Below are 26,918 nucleotides of genomic sequence, written 5' to 3'. Positions count from 1 at the left end.
TGAGTTAGTGTGAATAATTCTTTAATGAGTTGATGGATTAATGAGAAATAATCATGGAACTGTGATACTTGTTTGTTACAATGATTATAAAATTACAAAAGTGGATTAAAAATTAAAATAGGCAGAAAGAACAAGAAAGAGAGAGAGACAGAGAGAGAAATGCTTTTGTCTTCACAAGCATTGCTGAATCCTTTATCTGGTTTAACACTCCTAACACCCCACCCAGGGTCCTTGATTAGCTTTAGAGGCATCCACTCTGTTGGATGTATTGCATCCACATCTCTGATTTAAGGATAAGTAACCTATGCTGCACCCTACTATACTAAACTAGGAGTAAAGGCCCCCCCCCCCCACTCATCACAGTTCTAGAGTCTCTTATCCTCATCCCTGTTTAACATCTGTTTTCCATGACGAAATGGGTTGGCTGGTTTAACAGACGCTGATGAGCCAGAGGGCTGTGCCAAGCTCCAAGTATCCGCTTTGGTATGATTTGTATGGCTGGATAACCTTCCCAACACTAACTACTTCGCAGTGAGTACTGGATGCTTTTTATGTAACACTGGCTGAGGTCACCAAGTAACTTGCAAGAAAAGACCACCACAACTGAGAGGTGGGGGGATGATGCAGTAATGAGGGATGTGGCACCATGCCAGTGGATGAGATTATTATTATTATTATTATTATGTATGCTAAGGTGGTGTGCTGGCAGGATCTTTAGCATGCTGGCCAAAATGCTTAGCGGTATTTCATCTGCAGCTATGGTCTGAGTTCAAATTCTGCCAAGGATGGCTTCGCCTTTCATCCTTTCGGGGTCGATAAATTAAGTGCCACTGAAGCACTGAGGGTGATGTAATCGACTAGTCCGCTTCCCCCAAATTTCAGGCCTTGACCAATAGTAGAAAGGCTTATGCAAACATAAAAACCTAAATAAACAAAGACAATAATGAAAGAAGAGAAAGATGTTGGCGAGAGTGGGGGAGGGGAGTTGAAAGTTTTCTGCTGTTGTTATGTTCATTTTCTTTGTTGTTGTTGTTGTTGTTGTTTTTTTTAATGTTTTGGAAACAACAAAAACTTCTTTTGTCTGGAAATAATGAAAGACCAGAAAAAAAAAAATATTGTTAAGATTTGTGTCATGAAGAGAACTTCAAGCAGAGATAGTAAGACTAGTAGTAGTAGTAGTAGTGCTGCTACTACTACTACTACTACTAATGTATCAATCATTGGCAGGAAGTTGGTAATGTGTTTCAACAAAACTTAGTGTCACAGAGAAGACTTCAAACTTTTCTCAAGTATCATCAATTTGGGACCAACAAGATGATCCCACCACCCTCATCCCCTCCACCCACACACACACACCACATCGCCCTTATCCTCTTCCTCCCCTCATCTCCACCCCACACCCGCACCCCCACCGTCGTCTCCACTTTCTCTTGCTGTCCACTTCTCCTTCGTGCCTTTTCTCAAGCACCTCCACCACCACCACCACCACCACCATCATCCTCTCTCTTTCCTTCTCTCTTGCTACTTGTGTATCACTGTTGTCATCATCATCATCATCGTCGTCGTCGTCGTCATCATCATAAGTACAATTTGGCCAGTGAACGAAGGAAGTTGTTCTTGCGGTGCTGAGTTGCTTCTTGCAGAATGTCTTCAGGGTTGCAGACATTCAAATCCATCTGGCCCAGAGCTTTCATCTGAAACAACAATAAAGAAAAAAAAAATAAAGAAAACGTTTCGTTAAAAACAAGAATTTTAAAAAAAAAAGGGAAATCAAAGGAAAAAAATTAGAAACGGACGTTTTTCAAAAGAAATAACGACAATGCTACAGCTTGGCCACAGCCATTGGCACAAAAAATAAAGAAAAAATATCAATAACCACCCAACTGCGAAACACGGAACAAAACCAGTTTGTGAGTTGACATTTTTCAATCAGTCGAGCAACTGGTGGCAAATAAAAAAATCTCCCTCAGGGAAAAGGTATTTAGAATCTAAATCAAAGAAGGGAGATAACTTTAATAACGTAAGTTGATCGAATATTTGGACAAATAAGACAATGGAGATTAGAGTCGTTCAGGAGAGTTATGTCCCTTGTTGATGACCATGCAAAAATAGATGTTGCAAGGATTTGGCCTAATGACTCCGCAATCGATATAACCCTTAGACTAGGGGACCCTAATCACCCGGCTGCACAGAAACAATAAATTTTGAAAACTCTATTTCTGTTTTATTATTTGTCGCAGTTTGCGGTGTGCTTTTTCAGTGTGTGTATATATTGCGTAGGAGTGGGTGTGTGGTAAGTAGCTTGCTTACCAACCACATGGTTGCTCTGGGTTCAGTCCCACTGCGTGGCACCTTGGACAAGTGTCTTCTACTATAGCCTCGGGCCGACCAAAGCCTTGTGAGTGGATTTGGTAGATGGAAACTGAGAGAAGCATGTTCATACTTCTCTTTCAAAACTTCCTACTCAAAACTGTTTCCAGATCACAATCTCACGAACGTGCATTCGTGAGGAGCACTTCATGCTCTGAGAGTTGTGGAAAAGAATGAAACTGAAGAAAGTAAATACTTACGACTTGTTGTTTCTTAACCTGTTCTCCTCGTTTAGCATGTAAATCTGCTCGTTAAAGAATATAATCTTCCACATTAAACAATTTCAGAAACAAAATATTTGAGAAATCAAAGATGTAAACAATTGTATGGGGGAATCGAGGCTTAAATTTTGACCATAAACAAGGGGCTCAATTTCATAGATAGTTCAGAATTAAGGGTTTCTAACAGAGAGTGAATTATCGTTATCATTGCCATTCAACAGCCCTGCTCCATGCTGGCACAGGCAGAATAGTTTGACAGGATCTGAAAGGTCACAGAACTGCATCATGCTATAATATCTATTGGGTTGTCCGGAAAGTTTGTGCCGATTTATTGTAGCTTACCTTTCGACTTATTTGCCATGAAACCACCTCAAGTCAATTCAAGTATTTATTGACTTTTTTCTTTCCTTTAAAAATTGGCACAAACGTTTTGAACAACCCAATACTTTCACATGGCCAGATGCCCTTCCTAATGTCAACCATTTTACAGCATGTCCTGGAAGAGGAGGGAGAGGGGAGAGGAGGAGGGAGAGGGGAGAGGAGGGAGAGGGGAGAGGAGGGGAGAGGAGGAGGGAGAGGGGAGAGGGGGGGGGGGGAGGGGAGAGGAGGAGGGAGAGGGGAGAGGAGGAGGGAGAGGGGAGAGGAGGAGGGAGAGGGGAGAGGAGGAGGGAGAGGGGAGAGGAGGAGGGAGAGGGGAGAGGAGGAGGGAGAGGGGAGAGGAGGAGGGAGAGGGGAGAGGAGGAGGGAGAGGGGAGAGGAGGAGGGAGAGGGGAGAGGAGGAGGGAGAGGGGAGAGGAGGAGGGAGAGATGTGGAAATATATTCTGCAGAAAATCGGTTCCATTAGCATCATAAAAACAGACATTATGATAATGAAGAATGATAATTATGGCAACGGTTGTGTTAATGATGATGATAATGGTGATAGTGATGGTGATGATGGTAAGTTCGAAAAAGAAGCTGTAAAAGCCACAGACAAAGCAGTGGTGGGGGGGGGGGGTGATAGCAGCAGTAGCAGTGGTGGTGGTGAGGAAGCACTTGATGCCGTTGATAAATTAGCCAAGTTAATTCTGCTAACTATTTCCTGATTGCACGACTAAAATATCCTCAAAGCAGTAACAGCCACTCCCATGGTGAAAACCAGATTGGTGGGAGTGAAGGGGGAGGCAGTGAGAGTACGTGGGGAATATACATATCTGTGTGTGTATGTGTGTATGCATAAAATATTTGTGTATATATTTATATGGGTATAAAATAAAACCAGAAGATAAATAAAGGAAAAACAATATTCTCTTCACCGATTTGTTTTTCAGATAAATTCGTTTGTTCTGCAGCTGGAGTGAGAGTGGCTGGAGGTGGTTAAGGGTGGCCACATCCAGGGTGGAAGGATAGATGTTGGGAAGTGGGGGGGGGGGCACTATATCCAGGGTGGAATGGTAGATAGCCAGGTGGATGGAGGCTACATCCAGAGTGGATAAGTGGTGGAGGGGCTACATTTAGGGTGGACAGGGTGGGGAAATGGGCTATAAACAAAGTGGCTGTCTAGCAGGTGGATAGGTGCTAAAGCCAGAGTGGCTGGTTGGATGGGTAACAGCTATATCTAGATTGCTACATCCTGAGTGGCTGTCTAGTGGGTGGCTTAGGTGCTATAACAGGATAACAGGGTGGGCGCAGCCATTGACTGGAACTGTTTATAGAGAATTACAGAAAAGAAAGGTCGGCTGTGGTGTCAATTACTTAGGGTGGACATGTATTAAGTTTGCTTCCATATCACATGGTTCCGTGTTCAATCCCACGGAACCAAGCTTCTTAACACAGGTCTGTCCCAAGTAATTGACACCACAGCCGACCTTTCTTTTCTGTAATTCTCTATAAACAGTTCCAGTCAATGGCTGCGCCCACCCTGTTATCCTGTGTTCAACTACAGCCTCGAGCCAGCCAAAGCATTTAGTCTGGCACTGTACCATTTCTATCAAACTGTCAGCTGGGGTCAATGAAATACAATAGTCAATCTTTACAGTAATTGGGGAGAACACGTGACTATGCTAAGGGGGCATAACAACAACAACAACAATGGCAGAAGAAGATGACAAAAGGTTATCAAAAGGAAACTCCTCCCAGGTAACGTGAGAGTCACTGGTAACGAAGTAATTAAGAAGAAAGGCAAGGAACATCAACAACAACAACAACACAAGCAGCATCAATAACAAAAACAACAACATCAGCATCAAAAACAACAATAATAACGGTGGGGCAGAATAACGATGTCTTCTGAACTGCAAAGTGGAAGAGGAAAGAGTGAGAAAGAGAGAGGTGGGGAGGGGGGTTGGAAGAAGATCCTCTGCTATGGTGATGATGATGATGATGATGGTGGTAGTGGTGGTAGTGATAGTAGTCAGTGTTGGTGGGGATGATGATAGTAATGGTGATGGGTGGAGAGCTGGGGTGGGGTAGGGTGGGCAAGGAATATGGAATCAGAGGCAGTGTTTGTACCATCGTTACTGATAGTGACAACGGTGTGATGTTGGTGATGGTGGAAACGGTAGCATTATCAGTCTTGCTGAAAGTTGTGGTCGCAAGCAGTGGTCATGGAAGGAAGGGCAGTAATGCTGCAAATGGTGGCGATTGTGTTAGTTCTTATTTTGGTGAAAAGTACTCACAAGGGAGTACTAAAAAGTTCCTAACTTTGTGCAAAAGAAAATACAGGAGGATCAGTTAATTATGATTTTATTCAACATATTCCCCTCTCAGATTCACACACTTATTGCAGCGGTCCTTCAGTTTTTGTGAGACTTATAAAAGAACTTGGAAGGTTGGGCCTCCAGCCAGGCCTTTCAAGATACCTTTAAAGCCAGGAACTTTTCAGCATACCCTCATACGTTTTATCCCTCTTGAGGATAAAATACAAAGTTGGCCTGGTTAGGATTTGATCTCAGTCTGTCAGCATTGTCACCAAATACCACAAACTATTTCCTCCAACATCCTACCGACTCTACCACCCATCTACTACGCCACGGACACAACAAGAAATTACATAAATATAACAGGGGTGGGGGTTAGATATTCAGTTGAGACCATCACCTCCGGTTGGTCTGATGATATCAATCTACCTGCGATAGCCACCTCTGGTTGGTTCTATGGTCTCAATCCACTTGAAACCAACACCTCTGGATCAACATACCTGATAATAATTCTTTTTAATTTAGGCACAAGGTCAGTAACTTTGAGGAGAGGGGGCGGTTAATCAATTAAATCAACCTCAATACTTGACCGGTGTCTTATTTCATCAAGGCAAAAGGGACAAAAGGCAAAGCTGACTTCAGCAGGATTTGAACTTGAAATTTAAAGAGTGAGAAGAAATCCTGCAAGGCATTTTGTCTGATGCTCTAACGAGTCTGTCAGCTTGAATAATAATCCTTTCGAACATCCACAGAAAAGCCTAAAATTGGGATCGGGGATGGAAAGGGGTTGAGTTACATCAACCTTGGCACTTTATTTTATTGACTCCCAGAAGGGAGCACTTCATAATAATAAATATAATAATTACAATTTTTGATACAAAGCTAGCAATTTTGAGGAGGGAGTAAGTTGATTCCCTCAACCCCGGGGCTCAACTGACGCTTATTTCATCAACCACAAAACAATGAAAGGTAAAGTCAACCTCAGCAGAATTTGAACCCAGAACATAAAGACGGACAAAATGCTGCTAAGCATTTGTACCTGGCGTGCTAATGATTCTGCCAGTTGAAATAATAATTGCTTCTAACATACACACAAGGTCTAAGATTGGGAGTGGGGGCAGTAGGGGTCATCAAATTACATCAATCCCAGTACTTGACTGATGCTTTATTTTATCGACCCCCGGAAGGATGACTTTATAATAATAATAATAATAATAATAATAATAATAATAATAGTAATAATAATAATAATAATAATAACAACAACAGGCAAAAGATGAAGCCATTTAGTTTCTGGTGCCAAGTGGTTTTTCTTTTACATGGTAATCAACCGATATTGGTCAGAAGGAAATGGTAGCCTGCGAGCATTACCTAAGGTGTGGAGATGAAAAGAAACCGGAATAACACTTCCTGTTTACTTAAAGAAAACATCTTTTATACAACAACAACAACAACAATAATAATAACAACATAAATATAATAATATAGAATGGTAGAGAGTCTCAGTTTTTTTTCCGTATTTCTCCAAATTTAGATTCAAACACTTGAAATTTCTAAAGAAACAGGTCAAAAGACCAACGTTTCGGACAAACATAGCTAATAGTCAGATTCTATTTGCGTTCAAGCTGAACAACAACAACAACAACAACAATCATTGCTGCTGCTGCCGCTGCTGACGACACCACCTCTGCCTTAATCCTTATAAAGGTATGTCACTGCTACTGTTTTCATAATCACCACGACAACCACATTGGCGTGTGTTTGTAATTTGTGAGTCAACAACTTATCTGGTATTTTTGCGCTGACTTAACAACAACAACAACGGTTAGATGATGATTCAGTTGTTATGTACATCTGGTTGAGGTGTAGGGGCGGGGGGTGCACATCTGTGTTAAGTATGTACATGTGCATATCAGCAAGTGGGCTCAGTTGTGTGTGTGTGTGTGTGTGTGTGTGTGTGTGTGCGTGTGTTGGTTATGTGCTTAAGAAGTTCGCTTCTCAACAGCCATGTGGTTTTGAGTTCAGTCCTGCTGAGTGGCACCTTGGGCACATGTCTCTTACTATAGCCCTAAGCTGACCAAAGCTGTGAGTGGATTTCAAAGCTGTGAGTGGATTTGATAGATGGAAACTGAAAGAAACCCATCGTATATATATGTATATGTATATATATATATATATATATATATATATATATATATATATATATATATATGTGTGTGGTTCCTGGGTATGACAAGAGGGTGAATTTATATAGATTATGTATGAATAAAAAGAGACAGCATAGTTCAAAGCTGACTTGGAGTGAACAGCAATGGTAGAAGAGCCAACACAGGAAATAGAAATAGCAGTTAAATCTTCATCATTTCACACACTGTCTTACAAAAAAAATTGTACATTAGATAATGTAGTCCTAGATATACTGTGTGAAAAGAAGACATTTTGTTCATGGCCAGGAAATTTCTGGTTACAAGTCTACAAGATGAGGATCGACCTAGGGCTAAAACAGCAACAACAACATTTAATTAGAAATGCAGTCTGAAGATGATGTGTCTCAGGTGGTTTGTGACCAAAAAAAAAAAATAAATAAATAAATAAAGGATACGTGAGAGGAATTCCAGAATGCTGAGGTCCCAGATGAAGTAGTAGTAGATGTCTTGGGCATCGTAGATGGTCGTCTCTTGAAGGGCTTTGAACGCCGTCGTGTAGTCAATGTTTTCAAGAAACTGACAAAGGATGGCAACCTGTTCGATTGAAAGAAACACGACATTATGGACAGCAGCAGCATCATCATCTTCATCAGTGTCATCGCAAATGTCATCACCATCATCCTGTCATTTGATAATGTGCGGCAGATACACACTGCAAGTGAGGCCAGCAGGCAATATGTAAATCACAGATGAGTTTGGCCAACAGAGACAATAAATGAGATACACAATCATCATCATCATCATTTAATGTCTGTTTTCCATTCTAGCAAAGCCAGGGCCCACGCCAGGTTCCATAGCAGTGGTTCCCAACCTGGGGTCCACAAAGATAGCACTGGGGGTCCGTGATCTAAATTCAAAATTTCACATACAAATATATATATATATATATACACACACATAAGGACAAGGATATTAAAAGGGGTCTGTGGGAAAACTCATTTAAATAAAAGGGTTGGGAACCACTGTTCCCTAGTCTGCTTTGACTTGGTTTCTACAGCTGGATGCCCTTCCCAATACCAACCACTTTACAGAATGTACTGGAAGCACCAACAACAGAAGGTGAGTGTGGTGCACAGACACTGTGAGCGTCATGGGTACACCATGTCAGTGTCCCTAACAGACAATATAAGTGTGGCAGATACATAAAGTGTGACCAAAGTAAGTATGACTGCAAAACAATTAGACTATGACAGACAGGTAGCTAACTAATGTGAGAGTAATGTAATGCCATACCTGTGTGTGACACTGGAGATAGGAACAACATTTGATCATCTTTCTGTAGACCTGTTTGGGAAAATAAGAGAAAAAAAAGATGGACTGAACATTTCAAAATATTTTCTTTATTGATTATGAGGAACTGAAGAAAGAAATATATGTTACAGAAATCTTATACACACACACACACACTTGGTTGTTTCAACAGATCATTCATCATGACAGAAGAGAAACTAATTAACTTACCTGTTCATCATATATAGGGTGAGGTACTGGAATGGAAAAGTAGTTTGATGCAGCAAGACCAGCTTCCAGGTAATATTTCATTGCACAGCTATATTGATTGTGAGCTGCAGAAAAGATTCAATATATATATATATATATATATATATATATATGTATGTAAGTAAGTATGTGTTTGTGTGTACACACACACATACATGCATGCATGCATACAAACACACACACACACATATATATATATATATACACATACATACTTTCTAGCCAAATAAAATCAAGGCCATAAAGGCATGTCGTTTACGTCCCTACCCTTGCACATAGTCTGTCCCTGATAAACCCCTGACAAACCTTATTTATATACATCTCCCTATATCTTGAGTCTACAATCCCCACTGTCACATTTTCTCCATCTTTTCTCTCCTCTCTCCTACTGAGGTAGCCATGTATCTCCTTTAACCCGGCTGAAAATGGCTCTGGCTCTGTAGTACAAATGTTTTGTTTTCATAAGTTCTGAATTACAATCTTCCACCAAACCTTAGTCACAATTAAGGCTCCAAACACTAGCTGAATGATAAATAAGTTATTTTACTAAATTCTTTGTTATTGTTTCACTTATAAAGCTTGGGTAACCCGAAGCTATGTTAAAAGGGACACTTCGTTTTTTTATCATAAGTGGAAGGAAGAACTTATGGTAGAAGTGCCTACACTGTGAGTCTGAACCCAAAATTTCATCAATGAAAAAGCGAATCTCATGACCATCCAACCAACCAAGCTTGTGCCCCCCCCCCCAAACACCAAATCACAAGGCAAATGAAAAACAAAGAACAAGGAATCTTACCAAACTGAATGTCTGCTTCTGTTCTCAACCATGATGGGTTTAAGGGATCCTGAGATAAAGCATGGTGCATTAGAAGGGACACACATTCAGCTAAGGCAGCTGTATCCATGGCACTGCTACTGCAAGATAAAATAACCACATATGTATATGTATTGGAGAGATTTGCACTACACAATATCATGCTGAAACTTCGAAGTCACTGTCAACAATATTCTTGCTTAACAATAATAAATTTGTACTCAACAAAAGTATAACATAAAAACAAACATTTTTATTCTTTTACTTGTTTCAGTCATTTGACTGTAGCCATGCTGGAGCACTGCCTTTAGTCAAGCAAATCAACCCCAGGACTTATTCTTTGTAAGCCGAATACTTATTCTATCAATCTCTTTTGAAATTTAGAAAAGGACAATTATTTTTTTTATAGTAACCACAGGAGATAATGTAATAAGACTGTCTCTTTGCAAGAGACAGCCTATATAAATACACACTGGCATTTATTATAGGAGTGATGCTACTCTAATTATTTAGTTCTAATTTGTCTTTTGTTTTTTTTGTAAAGATTTCACTGCTCAATATCACACACTTTAATATCTACAAACATCACATCAGAAACATGGATTTGTTTCTTTGTGTCCAAATATTTGATGTGAAATACATGAAACCAGTCTTACTTGTTTATATTGGTTGGCCAAATGGTGATGTAATTGCTGAAGATTTCACTGCTGATGTTATCCTACAAAACATAAACAAAGAAGTTATCAAACTAAAATAGTCATTAACAATATACATACATACATACATATATATACCATTTGTTACTTATACACATTTTGCTATCGTGGCTATTTGCATCTTCTGCAGGGAGTGTTCATAGTGCTATTGGATGCAGATTTACGACAGTTCTTCTGTCATGATGTATAATCTGTTGAAACATGTGTGTGTGTATGTGTATACATACACACACACACATTATGATGTGAATCAATGGTAGGAGAGGGTAATAAATTTACATGAAATATCTCAGAGTAGTGTCCCTTGACAATAGTTTTTTTTTCTTCTTTTTTCATGTATTGTAATAGTGTTCAGGAGTGATGCTACTCTAATTATTTAGTTCTAATTTGTCTTTTGTTTTTTGTTGTTTTTTTTTCTATTTATAAAATTTGGAGAAAGTTTATGGAGAGAAGACATTTACAAGAAAACTTATTGAAATGAGAAAACCTGAGAAAATTTGGTTACTAACCTTCAAAATATTGTACAGTTTGGTCAAACAAGAAATTAAGAAACTAAGTATGGTTGGTTCCTGTAAAAGAAAATTAGTTGATGAACATTAGGTTTAGCTTTTCGAGATCATCTTTCAATGAATTTAAGGGAAATTTTGTAAAATAATAAATAGAACATAGAACTAACAGAAAGACATCCTGTCCATGCATTAAAATGGTAGATGCATCTAGAGTGCTATCTGACTGTAAAAACAATACTGAGAAAAAGGCAAGACGTGAACTAAGAAGATAAGGGACTCAACAACCACAGTACAAGGAACCTTGATGAAAGGTTATAGTGAGACAGAGAGAGAGAGGGGAACAAGTGTCTTGCTGTAGAAGAAGTACAAGGTTACCTGAAGAGAGAGAGAGAGAGAGAGATCAGGAATGAAGACAGCAACAGGTGTGCTACCACAAAGGAAAATAGACATTAATACAATGATGATGATGATGATGATGATTATGATGATGAACAAGTAAACAAAAGAAAAAGTGCTCAACAGATTATACCTACCTTGATTTTCTTGATAAACTGACAGAAACTTTCTTTTGACATCACTGCCAAAGAATTGTTCCGATGTATCATTGTTTCACGACCTGTAATCGACCTTTTCTGAGAAAGATTGTCAGAAAAGATATTCCCCACTAGAGACCATTAACAAAAAAAAAAAAAAAAAAAAAAAAAATCAATAAATAAATTAATAAAAAAACTCTTGGTTATGGTATCAGACATGGAAGACAAATCACACTAGTCCAACAGTAAAACACTTTCAATGGAGACAATAATAATAATAATAATCCTTTCACAAGGCCTGAAATTTTGAGGGAGGGGTCTCATCAATTACGTCAACCTCAGTGCGCAACAACGCATTTTCTCCGGTGTACTAACAGTTCTGCTAGCTTGCCACCTTCTTAACAACAACAACAACAGCAACAATAATAATAGTGGTGGTGATGGTGGTGGTGATTTCAAATTTTGCCACAAGGGCAGCAATTTTGAGGGAGGAGATGAGTCGATTACATTGACCCCAGTGTTCAACTGGTACTTAATTTATCAATTCCGAAAAGATGAAAAACAAAGTCAACCTCGGTGGAATTTGAACTCAGAACATAAAGACAGATGAAATGTTGCTAAGCCTTTTGCCTAGTGTGCTAATGATTCTGCCACCTTAATAATAATAATAATAATAATAATAACAATAATAATAATAATAATAATAATGATGATGATAATAAAAAGTTATGAAGGAGAGCTAAAAACATAATTCATGGAATTTAAGCTGAAATCACATTATGCTAGAAATATGACATGGCATCAAAAAACAAAATAACTGAAGTCAAAGCAACATACCTGCTTCCCAGAAATCTCGAGCTGGTTTACGAGCAGTCTTGGTTCCATTGATTTCTTTACAAGCCCTTGCCAAAAGAAGACTGACCTACAGAGATATGTTTGAAATAATACATATATAAAAAAATCGTGAAAACCAGACCATGTTTTAACTTTATTCAACTGATATAAATATATCTATATCTATAAATATAATATGTGACAATTAGTTGGTTGTCATAAAAAGTTTGCTTCTGAACCACATGGCTTCAAGTTCACTCCTATGGCAAGCCATCTTGAGCAAGTTTCTTCTACTGTAGTATTGGACTGACTAATGGCTTGTGAATGGATTTGGTAGATGGAAACTGAAAGAAGCCTATTGAGTGCATGTGTGTGTGTGTGTGTGTTTGTCTCCTTGTCTTGACATTGCTCAATAGTTGTAAAAGAGCATCTCCACTCATATCCAATTTTCCACAAAAACATGTCTGGCCATGAGGAAATGTTCAGCTTCGAAAATCTGAGTCAACAAATTCTGTTTGACCCAGGCAAGCATAGAAAAGTGGGCAGTAAAATGATGACGACAATGACAAAATACACACACACACACACAGAAACAGGATGTAATTTTGAAGAAACTACACACATACACAGTTAAAAATAAGGTAAAGTCAAATAAAACAAATGGTATATGTATACACACTCACACATATATATACACCCTGACCAACATGTGATATAATGTGGAATAAATAGTTTGCGTTCCTTCTTACCTCAATAAAACCATTACTGGAACCTTCCATATTACTGAGATATTCCCAGTCTTTGACATTCAGCAAGAACACAGCAGCTTGTTCCACAACTTCGGGTGTCGGAGGGGTGTCTAAAACATCAAAGAAAATAGGGAACTGGAGTTGGTTGTTGTTAAACCCCTACCTCAACACACCTCTATAATCAACTCAGTCCTAATTCGACATACATCTATGATAAAAAATATTTAAATGTTGTTGTTGTTGTTTAACCCAAGGTCAGTCTCGATTGAACACATGTCTATGATCAAATATTTAACTGAAGTTATCATTGTGTAATTCCAGTTCAGCCCTGACTCAATACATCCTTTCCTGCAACTTAGTGGGGAAAGTCACTTGTGATTGACTGGCGTCCTATCCAGGTGAATTTCTTAACTACTAAATACCACATAATTAGAACTAAGAATAATGGTGGTGGTGGTGGTGGTGGTTGTGAGGCAAGTGGTGGTCACAGTATTGATACTGCTGTTACTGATGAAGATGGTGGTGGTGGTGAATGTTGATAATAAAGGTAGGTGATGATAATGATAACGATGATGAAGTGGTAATAATGAAAATTATGATAAGGATGATGGTGATGATGCTGGTGATATAACATCGACCCCAGCACACAACTGGTACATAATTTATCAACCCCGAAAGGATGAAAGGTGAAGTCGACCTTGGCGGAATTTGAACTCAGAACATAGTGACGGATGAAATACTACTAAGCATTTCGCCCAGTGTGCTAACATTTCTGCCAGCCCGCCGCCATAGACATAATAATGATAATAATAATAATAATAATAATAATAATAATAATGGTTTCAAATTTTACCAAAAAGGGTAGCAATTTGGGGGTAGGAAGGGATAAGTCGATTACATTTACCCCAGTGTTCAACTGTTACTTATTTTATTGATCCCAAAAGGATGAAAGGCAAGGTCGACCTCAGTGGAATTTGAACTCAGAACGTAAAGATAGACTAATAATAATAATAATAATAATAATAATAATAATAATAATATCAACAACAGCAACAAGAGAACAACATTAGTTACAAACCTTGTCCAGATCTGACGGTGTTCAAACAAGACTTGGCCTTGTTGGCCAATTCATGCAGTTTGTCGTTGCTGCACACACTGCTGTCGGCCTGATACAGGTCAACCAACAGCATCTGATACTGATGGTGCTTGGTGAGGGCAAAGTTGTAGTCTTTTATTGCCATCATGGCAGATGTTAACAAGTCCCGTGCCATGTTGTAGGCCTGATCACAACAGAGAGAGAGAGAGAGAGAAAGAGAGAAAATACAAATGGGTAATCACAGAAGAAAAAACTAGAAACAAAGATTTAAAAAAATGGAAATGGGTTGAAAGAGTCTATAAATTTACACCTTGGGCAAGTGCCTTCTGCTATAGCCCCGGGCCAACCGAAGCTTTGTAATTGAATTCGGTAGGCAGAAGTTACTGGCATGTGTATATTTGTGGAGAACTGAAAGTAGTAATGGACTTTTGTTTTCCTCAGGTCTGCAGTTTGAAGAAGAAAATAGCACAATAACGGTTGTTAAGACATTTCAACCATGACTGTCAAGTCTTTTAAGCAAATTAAGATTATCTGGGACTATACAAACATGGAAAGGGAGAAAAAAACAAAAAACAAAGTGGACTCTGTTCTTTTAATTACTTCTTTGTAACTATGAGCAGTTAGATGAATGAAAGAAGTCACAGTAAGGAAACAGTGGTGATGATGATGATGATGATGACAATGATGACGACGATGACGATGAGTGTAGAAATCCATGTGACATACCTTCAGCTTTAGGCAATGGCGTGATTTGCCCACCAATATATAAGCATACGTTTGCTGCATACTAGATGGCATACTCTCCAGCATTTGCCGCAGTGGTTTAGGGACTTGCCACTGTTGAAACAAAGAAAACAAATGCATCAGAAAAGAAAAACAAATTTAACATTACATCCAACTAAATGGAATTTGGTTGATGCAGTGACTGTATAAGATTTGATTGATGATATAGAACATGGATAAGATTTCCTCTGTTCTTTCCTGTCTTGCAAATTTCATGGCAGCCTCACTAGCGCCAGTAACATGTAAAAAGCACCCAGTACATTTTGTGATGTGGTTGGTTTTAGGAAGGGCATCCACTCATAAAAACCATGTCAATGATGATATTGGAGCCTGACGCAGCCCTTCAGTTTGTCAGTTCCTTGTCAAGCCGTCCAATCCATGCCAGCATGAAAAGCGGACATTAGATGATGATGATGACGAGAGACTGTATAAGATTTGGCAGATATGAAGACTGTGTAAGATTTGGTTGATATACAGGTTGTATAGTCTCAGGTAACTACATAATAATGACTTCCTAGTAATTGTTGCCAACAACAACAAAGAGTTGGAAAGAATCACTTACATCAGTGAGGGCCATTATTTGGTTTGGATGTCGCCCCCACTTCTGCGTCAGTTTAATGATCAAATCTTCGACCTTCTGTGGATTGCACTCGTACAAGATTTGTCGTTCCGCTTCACTGACCGCCGACACAGAATCTAAAAAAAAAAACAAAGAAAAAAGATTGAAGAAATGAAGGAATTAAAAGACAAAGATACACAGAAAGAGGTTTTATAAGAAATTAACACAACCCAGAGAAGGTATGTGAATTATGTTGTTCCATGTCACCTTTGATTAAACAGACTTATGATCAAAGGCTTTCCAGCCATGAACATCCTAGCTTTTAGTCAACCCAGGACTTACACTGTCTAACATGGCCATCCTCTTTGGTTATGAATTGAAAAGGATTTGGCTGCTATTTCCAGCAGACTTAATAACCACATTGAGGCTCTGTGATCAGTGTGATGAGAGGAGTGGTGGTATGATTTATGGCTACAACACATGGTGCTGTTTAACCCTAGGTCAATAGGTCTTGAGGCAGCAACGTTTGGTGCTCTTCAGCCATAGGTCAGTAGGTCATTTGAAGCTGACCTATGGCACGTATGTACTCAGTCAAACTTCACTCAACCAATATTCCAAAAGTGACCATCTAGACTCATTTTCTGTAATATAATATAATTGTATTATCCACTGGAGGAGGAGGGGGAGGTAAGTTGATTAGATTGCACCCCCCCCCCCCCCCCGCTCCCAGTGCTGAACTGGTACTGAAAGGATGGAAAGCAAAGTTGATCTGAGAGGCATTTGAACTCAGAACATAAAGACGAACGAAATGTCGCTAAGCATTTTGCCCAGCGTGCTAACGCTTCTGCCAGCTCACCGCTTTTAATATCACTAATATTAAATGGTAAATGACTGGCAGCTATTCTGTTGTGAGAAATTTTCTGCAGAAAACATACCTGGGTAAGACATCGTGCCATAATCACAGGAAATTTCCTCGCAGAAGACATCTTCCCTGTCTTCAAAGTTCAACATTTCGACACGTTCGGTTTCAGTCAGGTAAGAGTAAACATCGCTTTTCGTGAGCAGAGCGACAAACTTCGTTTCTCTTGGCAAAAGCTGAGCAAGGTACCTGGGGAAGAGAGAGAAGAAGAAAGAGGAACAGGTGAGAAACGAGGAAGAGTGGACAACAGCAGAGGACAGAGGAATGTGGAATAGTGAATGCAGTGAACAGGATAGAGAGGTGATGATGATGATGACAACACAGACACATGTAATGTGCTGTTACATGGTGGACAGATAACATTAGAAGGAATTAAATAGTACAACTCACCCTGTAAACCCTTTCAGGTATTCTCTTTGGGTATCATTTGAGGCTTTGATAGCATGCGATAACACCTGAAATAAACAAACATATTTTATATGAATATCCACACTTACACACAAAAATATAAATCTATAAACACAGACACACACATAAATAGTGCTAAGCATTTTGTCCAGTGGATTAATGATTCTGCTAGTTTGCCACCTTAATAATAATAATAATGATGATGATTTCAAATTTTGACACAGTGCCAGCAATTTCGGAGAGGGGGGTAAGTTGGTTATATTGACCCCAGTGTTCAACTGGTACTTATTTTATTGACCCTGAAAGGATGAAAGGCCAAGCTGACCTCAGCAGAATTTGAACTCAGAATGTGAAGATGGATGAAATGCTGCAAAGCATTTTGTCCAACATGCTAACTATTCTTATTTCTTTATTGCCCACAAGGGGCTAAACATAGAGGGGGACAAACAAGGACAGACAAAGGGATTAAGTCGATTACATCGACCCCAGTATGCAACTGCTACTTATTTCATCAACCCTAAAAGGATGAAAGGCAAAGTCAACCTCAGCGGAATTTGTTTCTAAATATAGCGCAAGGACTGAAATTTTGGGAGAAGGGAGCCAGTCAATTACATCAACCCCAATGCTCGACTGGTACTTATTTTTATTGACCCCAAAAGGATGAAAAGCAAAGTCAACCTTCACAGAATTTGAACTCAAAATGAAAAGCTAGAAAAAAAATGCCACGAAGCAATTTCCTCAGCATGCTAATGATTCAACCAGCTTGCTGCCATAACAATATCATTAAGAACAACAACAACAATAATAATAATAATTGAATCAGAAAATAAACAAAGAAGCAGATTAATGCTAGCAAACTTACAGATAGAAGGAACTCTGCTCCCTTCTGTCCTTCACTTCGCATCTCATCCATAAATGCTGATATCACCACTTTCCCATCCATCACCTCCGACACAATGTTACAGGCATTCACTTGGAAACTCAACATGCTGATATCACTGACATAGAAGACAGATAGATGAATCATAAGTGGATGAACAGATATAGAAATACATATAAGTAAATTGTGGACTACCCCTTGTAGATTACAGGTGAGGGTTCGGTAGACTTCTTGCTGAGTTGTTGGCACTCCGTCGCTTACGACGTCGAGGGTTCCAGTTGATCCGATCAACGGAACAGCCTGCTCATGAAGTTAACGTGCAAGTGGCTGAGCACTCCACAGACACGTGTACCCTTAACGTAGTTCTCGGGGATATTCAGCGTGACAAGGCTGGCCCTTTGAATTACAGGCACAACAGAAACAGGAAGTAAGAGTGAGAGAAAGTTGTGGTGAAAGAGTACAGCAGGGTTCGCCACCATCCTCTGCCGGAGCCTCGTGGAGCTTTAGGTGTTTTCGCTCAATAAACACTCACAACACCCAGTCTGGGAATTGAAACCGCGATCCTATGACCGCGAGTCCGCTGCCCTAACCACTGGGCCATTGTGCCTCCACTCTTGCTGAGTAACCCAGAAAGATAATTTGTTTATAGTGATCAAATGTTTGTGCTGGACATTAGTTCATGCCCGCCATCAAATTGGCATTGCCTGTCCAGTGTGACACATGTCAGATGGCAAAAGTGATCACAGAGCAACACTTGGTATGGGAATTGAAACCATGATCTCATAACCATGAGTGCAACACCCTAACCTCTAAGCCATATACCCTTACTTGTATATATATATATATATATATATATATATATATATATATATATATATATATATATATGCACTAATCCAAAACCCATAGCCTGGTATTTATTCTGTTGACCCTGGAAAGGAAATAGGTGAAGCTGACCTTAGTAGGAATCAAATTCAGAACAGAAAACAACGTAATACCACAAGGTATTTTGTTCAAAGGTCTATCAATTCTGCCAAACAATAAAAGATATAAGCATTATATACGACAAAAGACATTCTTTAAACCAGAACATACCTTACTGGTTTCCGACTGATTTCTTCGAACAATTGGTGACGGTATTCTTTAGAAAGTTCTTTTTTAATATTGTCCTCCATGAGAATATCAATTAAACCCTGTTAAATAAGAGAGATATTATATGTGTGTGTGTGTGTGTGTGTGTGTGTGTGTGTGTGTGTGTGTAAGGTTCAATATTGTACAAAAAACAAAGACAGGGATAGGTGAGGGAACAATAGACAAGGTGTATTAGTTTGATGCTCAGGAAAAAAGGAAGTGTCTTTGAGGTTTCGAGCCTAAGCTCTTCTACAGAAAGGAATGAGGAGCATAAACATATATATATATATATATATATATATAAGGTGTATTATGAGCATTTATAGAACTCAGTTTTATATAAACTCAACAAACAATTACAGATGGAGAAGACGTTAAAAGTTAAAAAAAATTTAAATCCATGCATACGATCATTTCAAATGGTAACACCAACATGTAAGAAAACATGGAAGAGATTAAATTAATTATAATTAAATTAATTTAATTACATATTTCCATTCTCCTCAGATGTGTGTGTGTGTGTGTGTGTGTATATATATATATATATATATATATACATATGCATATACAGAGACAAACTACGTATGACAACAAAAGAGGTAGACCTCAATATCATTGAAAATTAATACTTGTATCATTCAACAAATATATATAAGAATGTGTGCTTCTTACCTCATAGTTTTTGGTTTTTGATTCTTCTGCTCTTTCAAAATGAGACAGGGTGTATGAAGAAGGCAACGAGACAGACAACATATTGCGGCAGGCAACCAGATAGCCTCTCAGATGTTCATCGTTCACTCGACAGTAGTAACCTCGCTGCAACAGATAATTGGACATCCACAGATGTAATTACAAATATAAACCAACACATACATATTATGACATACTCATATATTACTACGGCACTCCGTCAGTTACGACGACGAGGGTTCCAGTTGATCTGATCAACAGAACAGCCTACTCATGAAATTAACGTGCAAGTGGCTGAGCACTCCTCAGATACATGTACCCTTAACGTATTTCTTGGAGGAGATTCAGTATGACACAGAATGTGGCTGTGGCCATGCTGTAACACCGCCTTTAGTCGAAGAAATTAACCCCAGGATTTATTCTTTGTACAATAGGCATACATACATATTGATAACACAACATACACACATAAATATAAATAATGATAATAAAACAGATATATATATAACCATCATCATCATCATCATCATCCTCCTCATCTAACATCTGTTGTCCATGCTGGCATGGGTTGGACAGCCTGACCAGAGCTGACAAGCTGAGAAGCTGCATCAGACTCCAGTCTAATTTGGCTTGGTTTCTACAGCTGGATACCCTTCCTAACACCAACCACTTTACAGAGTGTGTTCTGGGTGCTTTTATGTGGCACCACACAGGTGCTTTTACATGGCATCATGAAACAGAATGCATGCCAAAGAATTAAGGGGGTTCATATAATTAGTTGAAATCTTTTGTGGCAGTGCCCCAGCATGGCCACAGTCCAATGATTGAAACAAGTAAAAGAATTAAAGGACATACTCACTGGTACAAAAGATTCTTCTGTGATCTTGAACATTTCATATGCTTCAGAATATTCTTCTAAATGGAAAAAGTACATTCCCAAAGAATAGGACACCTGAAAAACATTGCATAAACCATTTTTAAAATATATTTTCTATATTACTTTGACATAGTTGTGACAAGATATTAGGGTACCCAGTTAGATTATCACCCTGGCATGGCTGTGACTAGAATGTTTTTTTTTTTGTTTCTTTCTCAAGTCATACAGACTCATAAGGGCTGATTTTCTGGTTTCCATGGCTTATGTACTCCCCACTTGAACAGGGCACCTGTCTGTTGCAGGATTACTCATTTTTGCCAGCTGAGTGGACTGGGGCAACATAAAACGAAGTGTTTTGTTCAAGAACTCAACACATCGCTCCGTCCAGGAATCAAAACCACAACCTTACAATCATGAGTCCAACACACTAACCACTAAGGGTTATATTAGGGTACCAGTTAGGTTATTACCCTGGCATGGCTGTGGCTAGCTATTTAAGGTACCCAGTTATTACCCTGGCATGACTGTGACTAAATATTAGGGTACTCAGATAGAAAACCTGAGGTGAATAAAGGTAGCTTCAATAACATAAAATTCAACACTGAAGGATAACATAAAGGAGACAATACTGAACCTTCCTAATGCCAGCCACTTTACAGAGCAGATGGTTACCTTTTACATGGCACCAGCATCAGTAAGGTCTGTTTGGTATAGTTTTTACAAATGGATGCCCTTCCTAACACCAACCACTTTACAGACTGGGCTGTAAACAACTTCCTATGAGGACCTGTGAGGGCCATAGATCCTATCTTAGTCTTCTTGATAAAGATATAAAGATATCTGTGCTGTGTCAATTACTGTAGCAATTTGAAGAGAAATTCATCAACTAAACTAATTACCTGAGTTTTAAATTCATTCACCGAAATATTGACACAGTGTTCAGAAAGATTCTCCAATGGATCGGTATTTTCAGTAGGAATCGAAAAATACGATAATGTTGGAACTTTAAGATTCCGACAACTCTGAAGAAATGTCTGCAGATTTTCAACAGAACTTTTTATTTGATCTTTCAACTGGAAAAAAAAAAAATAAATAAAATAAACATAACTTAAAATAAAGAATAAGGTAAGAAAAATGTAATAAAGGTAATTTTAAAATGTAGTTAACATGTAATTGGGGAATGTAACAAAAAGTAATTAAAAAGAGAAAGTGATATTAATTAAATGTGTACATTTGTCATTGTTTATGAGATTCTAGATTTTAGAACTAATTAACTTTATGTTTAGGGATGAAAGATTTAATATTTACATCTACACATATATATGCACACACATGGATATACATACAAATATACACACATATTTACATGCATACATATCAGGTGAGGTTGTATGGTAAGAACCAACAACATGGTTCTGGGTTCAGTCCTATTGTGTGGCACCTTGGGAAAGTGTCTTCTATTATAGCCTCAGGATGGCCAATGCCTCGTAAATAGATTTGAAAGACAGAAACTGAAAGAAGCCCATTATGTGTGTGTGTCTTTGTGTCTGTGCCCCCACCATCGCTTAACTGGTGTTGGTGTGTTTACATCCCTGTAACTTAGTGATTTGACAATTGGATAAGTATGAGGCTTTATAAAATAAGTTCTGGGGTTGATTCGTTTGACTAAAATTTCATCATCAAGGTGGTGCCCCAGCATGGCTACAGTCTAATGACTGAAACAAGTAATAGAGAAAAGATACACACACACACACACACACAATCAATATTTCAAAAAGTGAGGTCAAATATGATGACCTCTGAAACGACATTCAGTAACGGTGGTGGTGATCATGGAATATAGGAATGCCTGACTTACAAGACGAACTAGAGATTCATTGATACCTGCCAAGGTAAACATAGTTTCTTGTACTCCAGGTCTGCAAAAATAAAAAAAAAATAAAAATAAAAAAAAAAAGAGTTAAAACCTACATCAGCAGTCATTTAATTGTTCATATTAAAACATAAGACTACACAAGACATCAACAGTAAATCTGCAAGCATCAACGAGGTAGACTCCACCCCAGTGATTCTGAACCATTTCTTTTACCTTCGAATCCCTTTGATTACTATTCTATTCTGGTGGAACCCCACCATAGCCATTCGATGTTTAAAAGCTAGTTTTATAGAAACTTCTTTTGAAATTCCTATTTTGTTTTTCTGTCTTTGAAACTTGCTAGGTGACCTAACTAGTATTGGTGTCATGAAAAAAAGCACCCAGTACATTCTGTGGAGTGGTTGGCATTAGGAAGGGCATCCAGCTGTAGAAACCATACCAAAGCAGACATAGAACCTATTGCAGCCTTTTGGATCATCTGTTCTTGTCAAACTGTCTGACCTATGCCAGCATGGAAAAGGGCATGTTAAACGATGATTGATATATATATATCGTTTAATGTCCACCTTCCATGCTGGCATGGGTTGGACAGTTTGACAGGAACTGGCTGCACGGTTTTTAAAGCTGCATGCCCTTCCCAACACCAACCACTCATCAGGGTGTAGAGTACTTTTTACATGGCACAAGCACAGGCAAGGTCAGTTTTGGCATGGTGTTTTTACAGTAGGATGCCCTTCCAAATGCCAACCACTTTACAGTGTGGACTGGATGCGTTTTGTGTGACACCATATATATAAAATCATCATTAACATCCATGTTCCATGCTGGTATGTGATGGACGGCTTGACAGCATCTAGCAAGTTGCAGTGTTGTGCCAAGCTCCACTGTCAGCTTTGGCCTGTATTCTATGGCTGGATGCTCTTCCTAATGTCAATCACCTTACAGTGCATACAGGGTGCTTTTTTTCATGCCTCTGGAACAAGTGAGGTCACCAAGTAAGTTGCAAGACAGAAAAAAAAAACAGGAAAGAGAAAAGCCCCCATGATTAAGTGGGGAAGGGGCAATTAGAAAGGGGAAGTGACTTTGTGTCAGGCGCTGAGAGACTAAAGTATGATAGAAGGGCCAGAAGAGGGGTCATGCTATAGAGGAGATATATGGCTTCTCCACATTAAAAGGGTGAATAGTAATAATGTTAATATATGTGATTGCTGTAAATCTTTCCTGAAATCAGTTTAAAACCATTTAGAAAAGAAACACTTACACAGATACAAAACTTGTCTTTTGTGGACGGTTGGGAAAAGTATCCATAACAACTGTTTCGATACTCCTGGAAAAAAAGAGTAATAATTAGGTAAATATATGCATTAGTTACAAACCTTGTCCAGATCTGACGGTGTTCAAACAAGACTTGGCCTTGTTGGCCAATTCATGCAGTTTGTCATTGCTGCACACACTGCTGTCGGCCTGATACAGGTCAAACACGAGTATATATATATATTTATATATATATATATATATATATGAGAAGATTATGTTCTTTTAAAATATTTTATTACATTTAAATTTCTATCTTACAATTAACTAAATTAGCATAGAATAATGGTTTCATATTTTTTTTATAATTAAGATCTAAACTGTTAATATATGAAAGCAAAAGAGATAGTTGAACAACTGTAAACCTACTTTTGGGCCACCCTATATATATATATATATATATATATATATATATATCATCATCATCGTTTAACGTCCGCTTTCCATGCTAGCATGGGTTGGACGATTTGACTGAGGACTGGTGAAACCGGATGGCAACACCAGGCTCCAGTCTGACTCTGCCAAATCAGACTGGAGCCTGGTGTTGCCATCCGGTTTCACCAGTCCTCAGTCAAATCGTCCAACCCATGCTAGCATGGAAAGCGGACGTTAAACGATGATGATGATGATGATGATGATGATATATATATATATATATATATATATGTGTATGTATGTATGTATAAGATATTTACCATCTGTGAAAGAGCTGCATGGAAAATGCAGCCTCATCACTCAAATTGTCGTAATCCTGAACCGTATTAACTTTCTCGATGCTTCCGCTACCCACACACGTCCGCACCAGTTCAAGCAGCAAGGTCTGAGTCATGGTTAATGGGAGGCTGTAAAGAAAAAGGAACAAAATACGACAAACAGAAAGACATTATTATAAACCACCAGTGAAACATATATTGTTAATGAAAATGGTTTTCATAGAAGAATGAGAGCCTTACATTCATAAAGTAGTTAAGATAATTGCTAATGATTAAGCAAAATCACTTTCAATCATCACAGACCACCACCACCACCACTACTGTCACCATTCATTAAGTAGGTGTCTTTAGTCCCAGATCAATCCTGATTGAGCAGACCTATAATCAAAAGAATTCCAACTGTGGCCACGCTATTTTTTTTTTAGGGACAGTGTATCTAAGACTACATTATTCAATGTATCATTTCGCGATTCACTAAGGTAAGGTGTGTGATTTGAAGGAGATTCAGTTCAACCTGTTATTTCTAGCAAGTTGAGGAACCATGTAGAGGCTTCCTTTAACACACAAATTTCTGTCAAATGTAATGCTTATTTATTCTCAGGGTTTTGAATTAATCATTCATTATCTCATAGCTTCAAGATTTCAATGATGTGAGTGTTTATCTTTAGAATGATATTGTAGGGTAGGTATGAGAGGCCAGATCTAACTGGTTTGAACATAGAACAGGTAGAATATTTGAGCCAAACATGGCTGGTTTAAATGCTAACGAATTAGGGGCTTGTAACAAGGACAGAAGAAGCTACAAAAGAAACACAGTTCTGATACAAACCTTTTACTTAAAACTTCCAAATCCCACTGAAGAAATGCAGCAACTTTCAGAGCAAGAATCTTCAAGGCTTTGACCTTTTTGTTAAACCCTGGCAGCTTTATTTCTGGTAGCAGAAAATAAAACAGAAGACCATATCAGAAAGCATTAGACAATTTATATTTCTACATTCAATACTATATGACTGACTCTCTTAATCCATTAACGTTCAGATTACTCTACCAAATGCAATGCTTATACATTCACATTGTTTTGAATTAATCGTGTATTGTCCTACAGCTGTGAGATTTCAGTGGTCGATGCCAGTGCCCCTTGACTGGCTCCTGTAGCATGTAAAAAGGATCCACTAAACTCTTGGAGTGGTTGGCATTAAGAAGGGCATCCATCTGTAGGAACATTGCCAGATCGGACAGAAAAAGAAAATTTGTGTTTAATGACTTACCTGGAATATCCTCTGATTTGATGTCCACAGATCCTGTATGGTTGTTACTCAATTCTGAATTGGTTTTATTGTGAGTAGGGAGGGCAGCATTGCTGTGAGTTTCAGCCTGTTGCATGAAATGGACTATCATTTGTCCTGGGGTTGGATCTTTAAAAGAAAATGGAAACAGTTGAAGAAACTAGAAGTGAACAACTCAACAATGTCAACATAACATGCTAATAATTTTATCTACTATAGGCACAAGGCGTGAAATTTGTAGGGAGGGACTAAGTTGACTACATCGATTCCAGTGCTCAACTGGTACTTATTTCATCGACCCCGAAAGGATGAAAGGCAAAGTCGACCTCGGTGGGATTTGAACTCAGAGCGTAGAGACGGACGAAGTACCGCTAAGCATTTTGCCCGGCGTGCTAACGATACTGTCAGCGCGCCGCCTTATAACATGCTAATATGGAAATCAGGTCAACGTATTTTAGAAATATTACTATATTGAAACAATAATATCGATATATTATACCAATAATAATATCATTAACTCATTCAATAAGTTAAATGGTCCAATATATGTACCGATTTCATCTTTCACATTCTACTATACTAGAATTTGTACACCTGCTCAGAGATGATCTGTGCGATATCACAACATTGATATTGAGTGTGGCACCTCTGAAATCGAGTAATATTAGACAATGATATAGTGTGATATTAAAACAATATTTGGTGATCTCATAACAATGATATTGAGTAATAACAGGCAATAATATTGGATATCATAGCAATAAGCTTCATAATATTATAATAGTAACACTGGGTAATATTAAACAAAGCTATTGAGTGTTATTATAACAATGGTTTTCAGTGATGTGATAGCAAACGAAACTGTGCGGTATTGTGTAATATGACAAACGTACCTGGGTTCAGTTCTTTTAAATGTTTTTCGAGTAAAGATTCGTCCAAGAGGAACTCAAACCAGGCGACCGCAGGCAGGGTTATAGGCCCCATGCTCGGTCGGCCTGACGAAGACATTACACATTCACTCATTGTTTAAGGAATGTTGTGAAATAACAGCGAATTAAGAGTTAATTATGCCATTAATTGGTATATTCCTAGGTTTTATGGTTTTACAAAGAATTAACACCCGGTTCGTTCGTCTCAAAAACACACTTGCATACAAAGTTAGATAACTATTCACATAGTTCACATTCTTAGTAAATTCGTATGTTGTGTTCTTTTAAGTGCTTTATTCTATTTTCTTTCTAAAACATGAAGCTT

General features: G+C 38.4%; 1 protein-coding gene across 2 annotated transcripts; it reads right to left on the bottom strand.

Moving 5' to 3' along the window:
- On the bottom strand, window positions 1–26,818 carry LOC106869210 (integrator complex subunit 8). Of its 2 annotated transcripts, none has more exons than XM_089337925.1 (27): window positions 26,558–26,818; window positions 25,647–25,793; window positions 25,208–25,310; window positions 24,361–24,507; window positions 23,613–23,678; window positions 22,334–22,394; window positions 21,375–21,548; window positions 20,458–20,550; window positions 19,581–19,724; window positions 18,873–18,970; window positions 17,760–17,895; window positions 16,880–16,944; window positions 16,506–16,678; window positions 15,574–15,707; window positions 14,955–15,065; window positions 14,211–14,412; window positions 13,133–13,242; window positions 12,387–12,471; window positions 11,550–11,680; window positions 11,017–11,076; window positions 10,448–10,509; window positions 9,774–9,892; window positions 8,939–9,042; window positions 8,711–8,761; window positions 7,873–8,011; window positions 2,571–2,614; window positions 1–1,694 (listed from the first exon to the last, which is right to left on the bottom strand). In XM_089337925.1, exons 1-27 carry the CDS (start codon window positions 26,685–26,687, stop codon window positions 1,578–1,580), a joined length of 3,006 nt encoding a protein of 1,001 aa, XP_089194051.1. In that variant the 5' UTR covers window positions 26,688–26,818; the 3' UTR covers window positions 1–1,577. The 2 variants fall into 2 exon arrangements, with proteins under 2 accessions (XP_089194051.1, XP_089194052.1); XM_089337926.1 differs by having other exon boundaries at window positions 9,774–9,889.
- Window positions 26,819–26,918: the final 100 nt, after the last annotated feature.

This window comes from Octopus bimaculoides, chromosome 20, assembly GCF_046866305.1.
Source record: "Octopus bimaculoides isolate indiv1 chromosome 20, ASM4686630v1, whole genome shotgun sequence".
Classification (NCBI taxonomy): Eukaryota; Metazoa; Mollusca; class Cephalopoda; order Octopoda; family Octopodidae; genus Octopus; species Octopus bimaculoides.
This window is presented reverse-complemented; position numbering and strand designations above follow the sequence as displayed.

What these genes read in the sequence shown, in the direction of transcription:
- LOC106869210 (XM_089337925.1), bottom strand. Translation starts at nt 26,687, where the DNA reads ATGAGTGAATGTGTAATGTCTTCGTCAGGCCGACCGAGCATGGGGCCT. An exon ending in AAGACAAGTTTTGTATCTGT is followed by an intron (nt 22,395 to 23,612) that starts GTAAGTGTTTCT and finishes TTATTTTTGCAG; the next exon opens with ACCTGGAGTACAAGAAACTA. An exon ending in CATTCTGGAATTCCTCTCAC is followed by an intron (nt 2,615 to 7,872) that starts GTATCCTTTATT and finishes TTTAACGAGCAG; the next exon opens with ATTTACATGCTAAACGAGGA.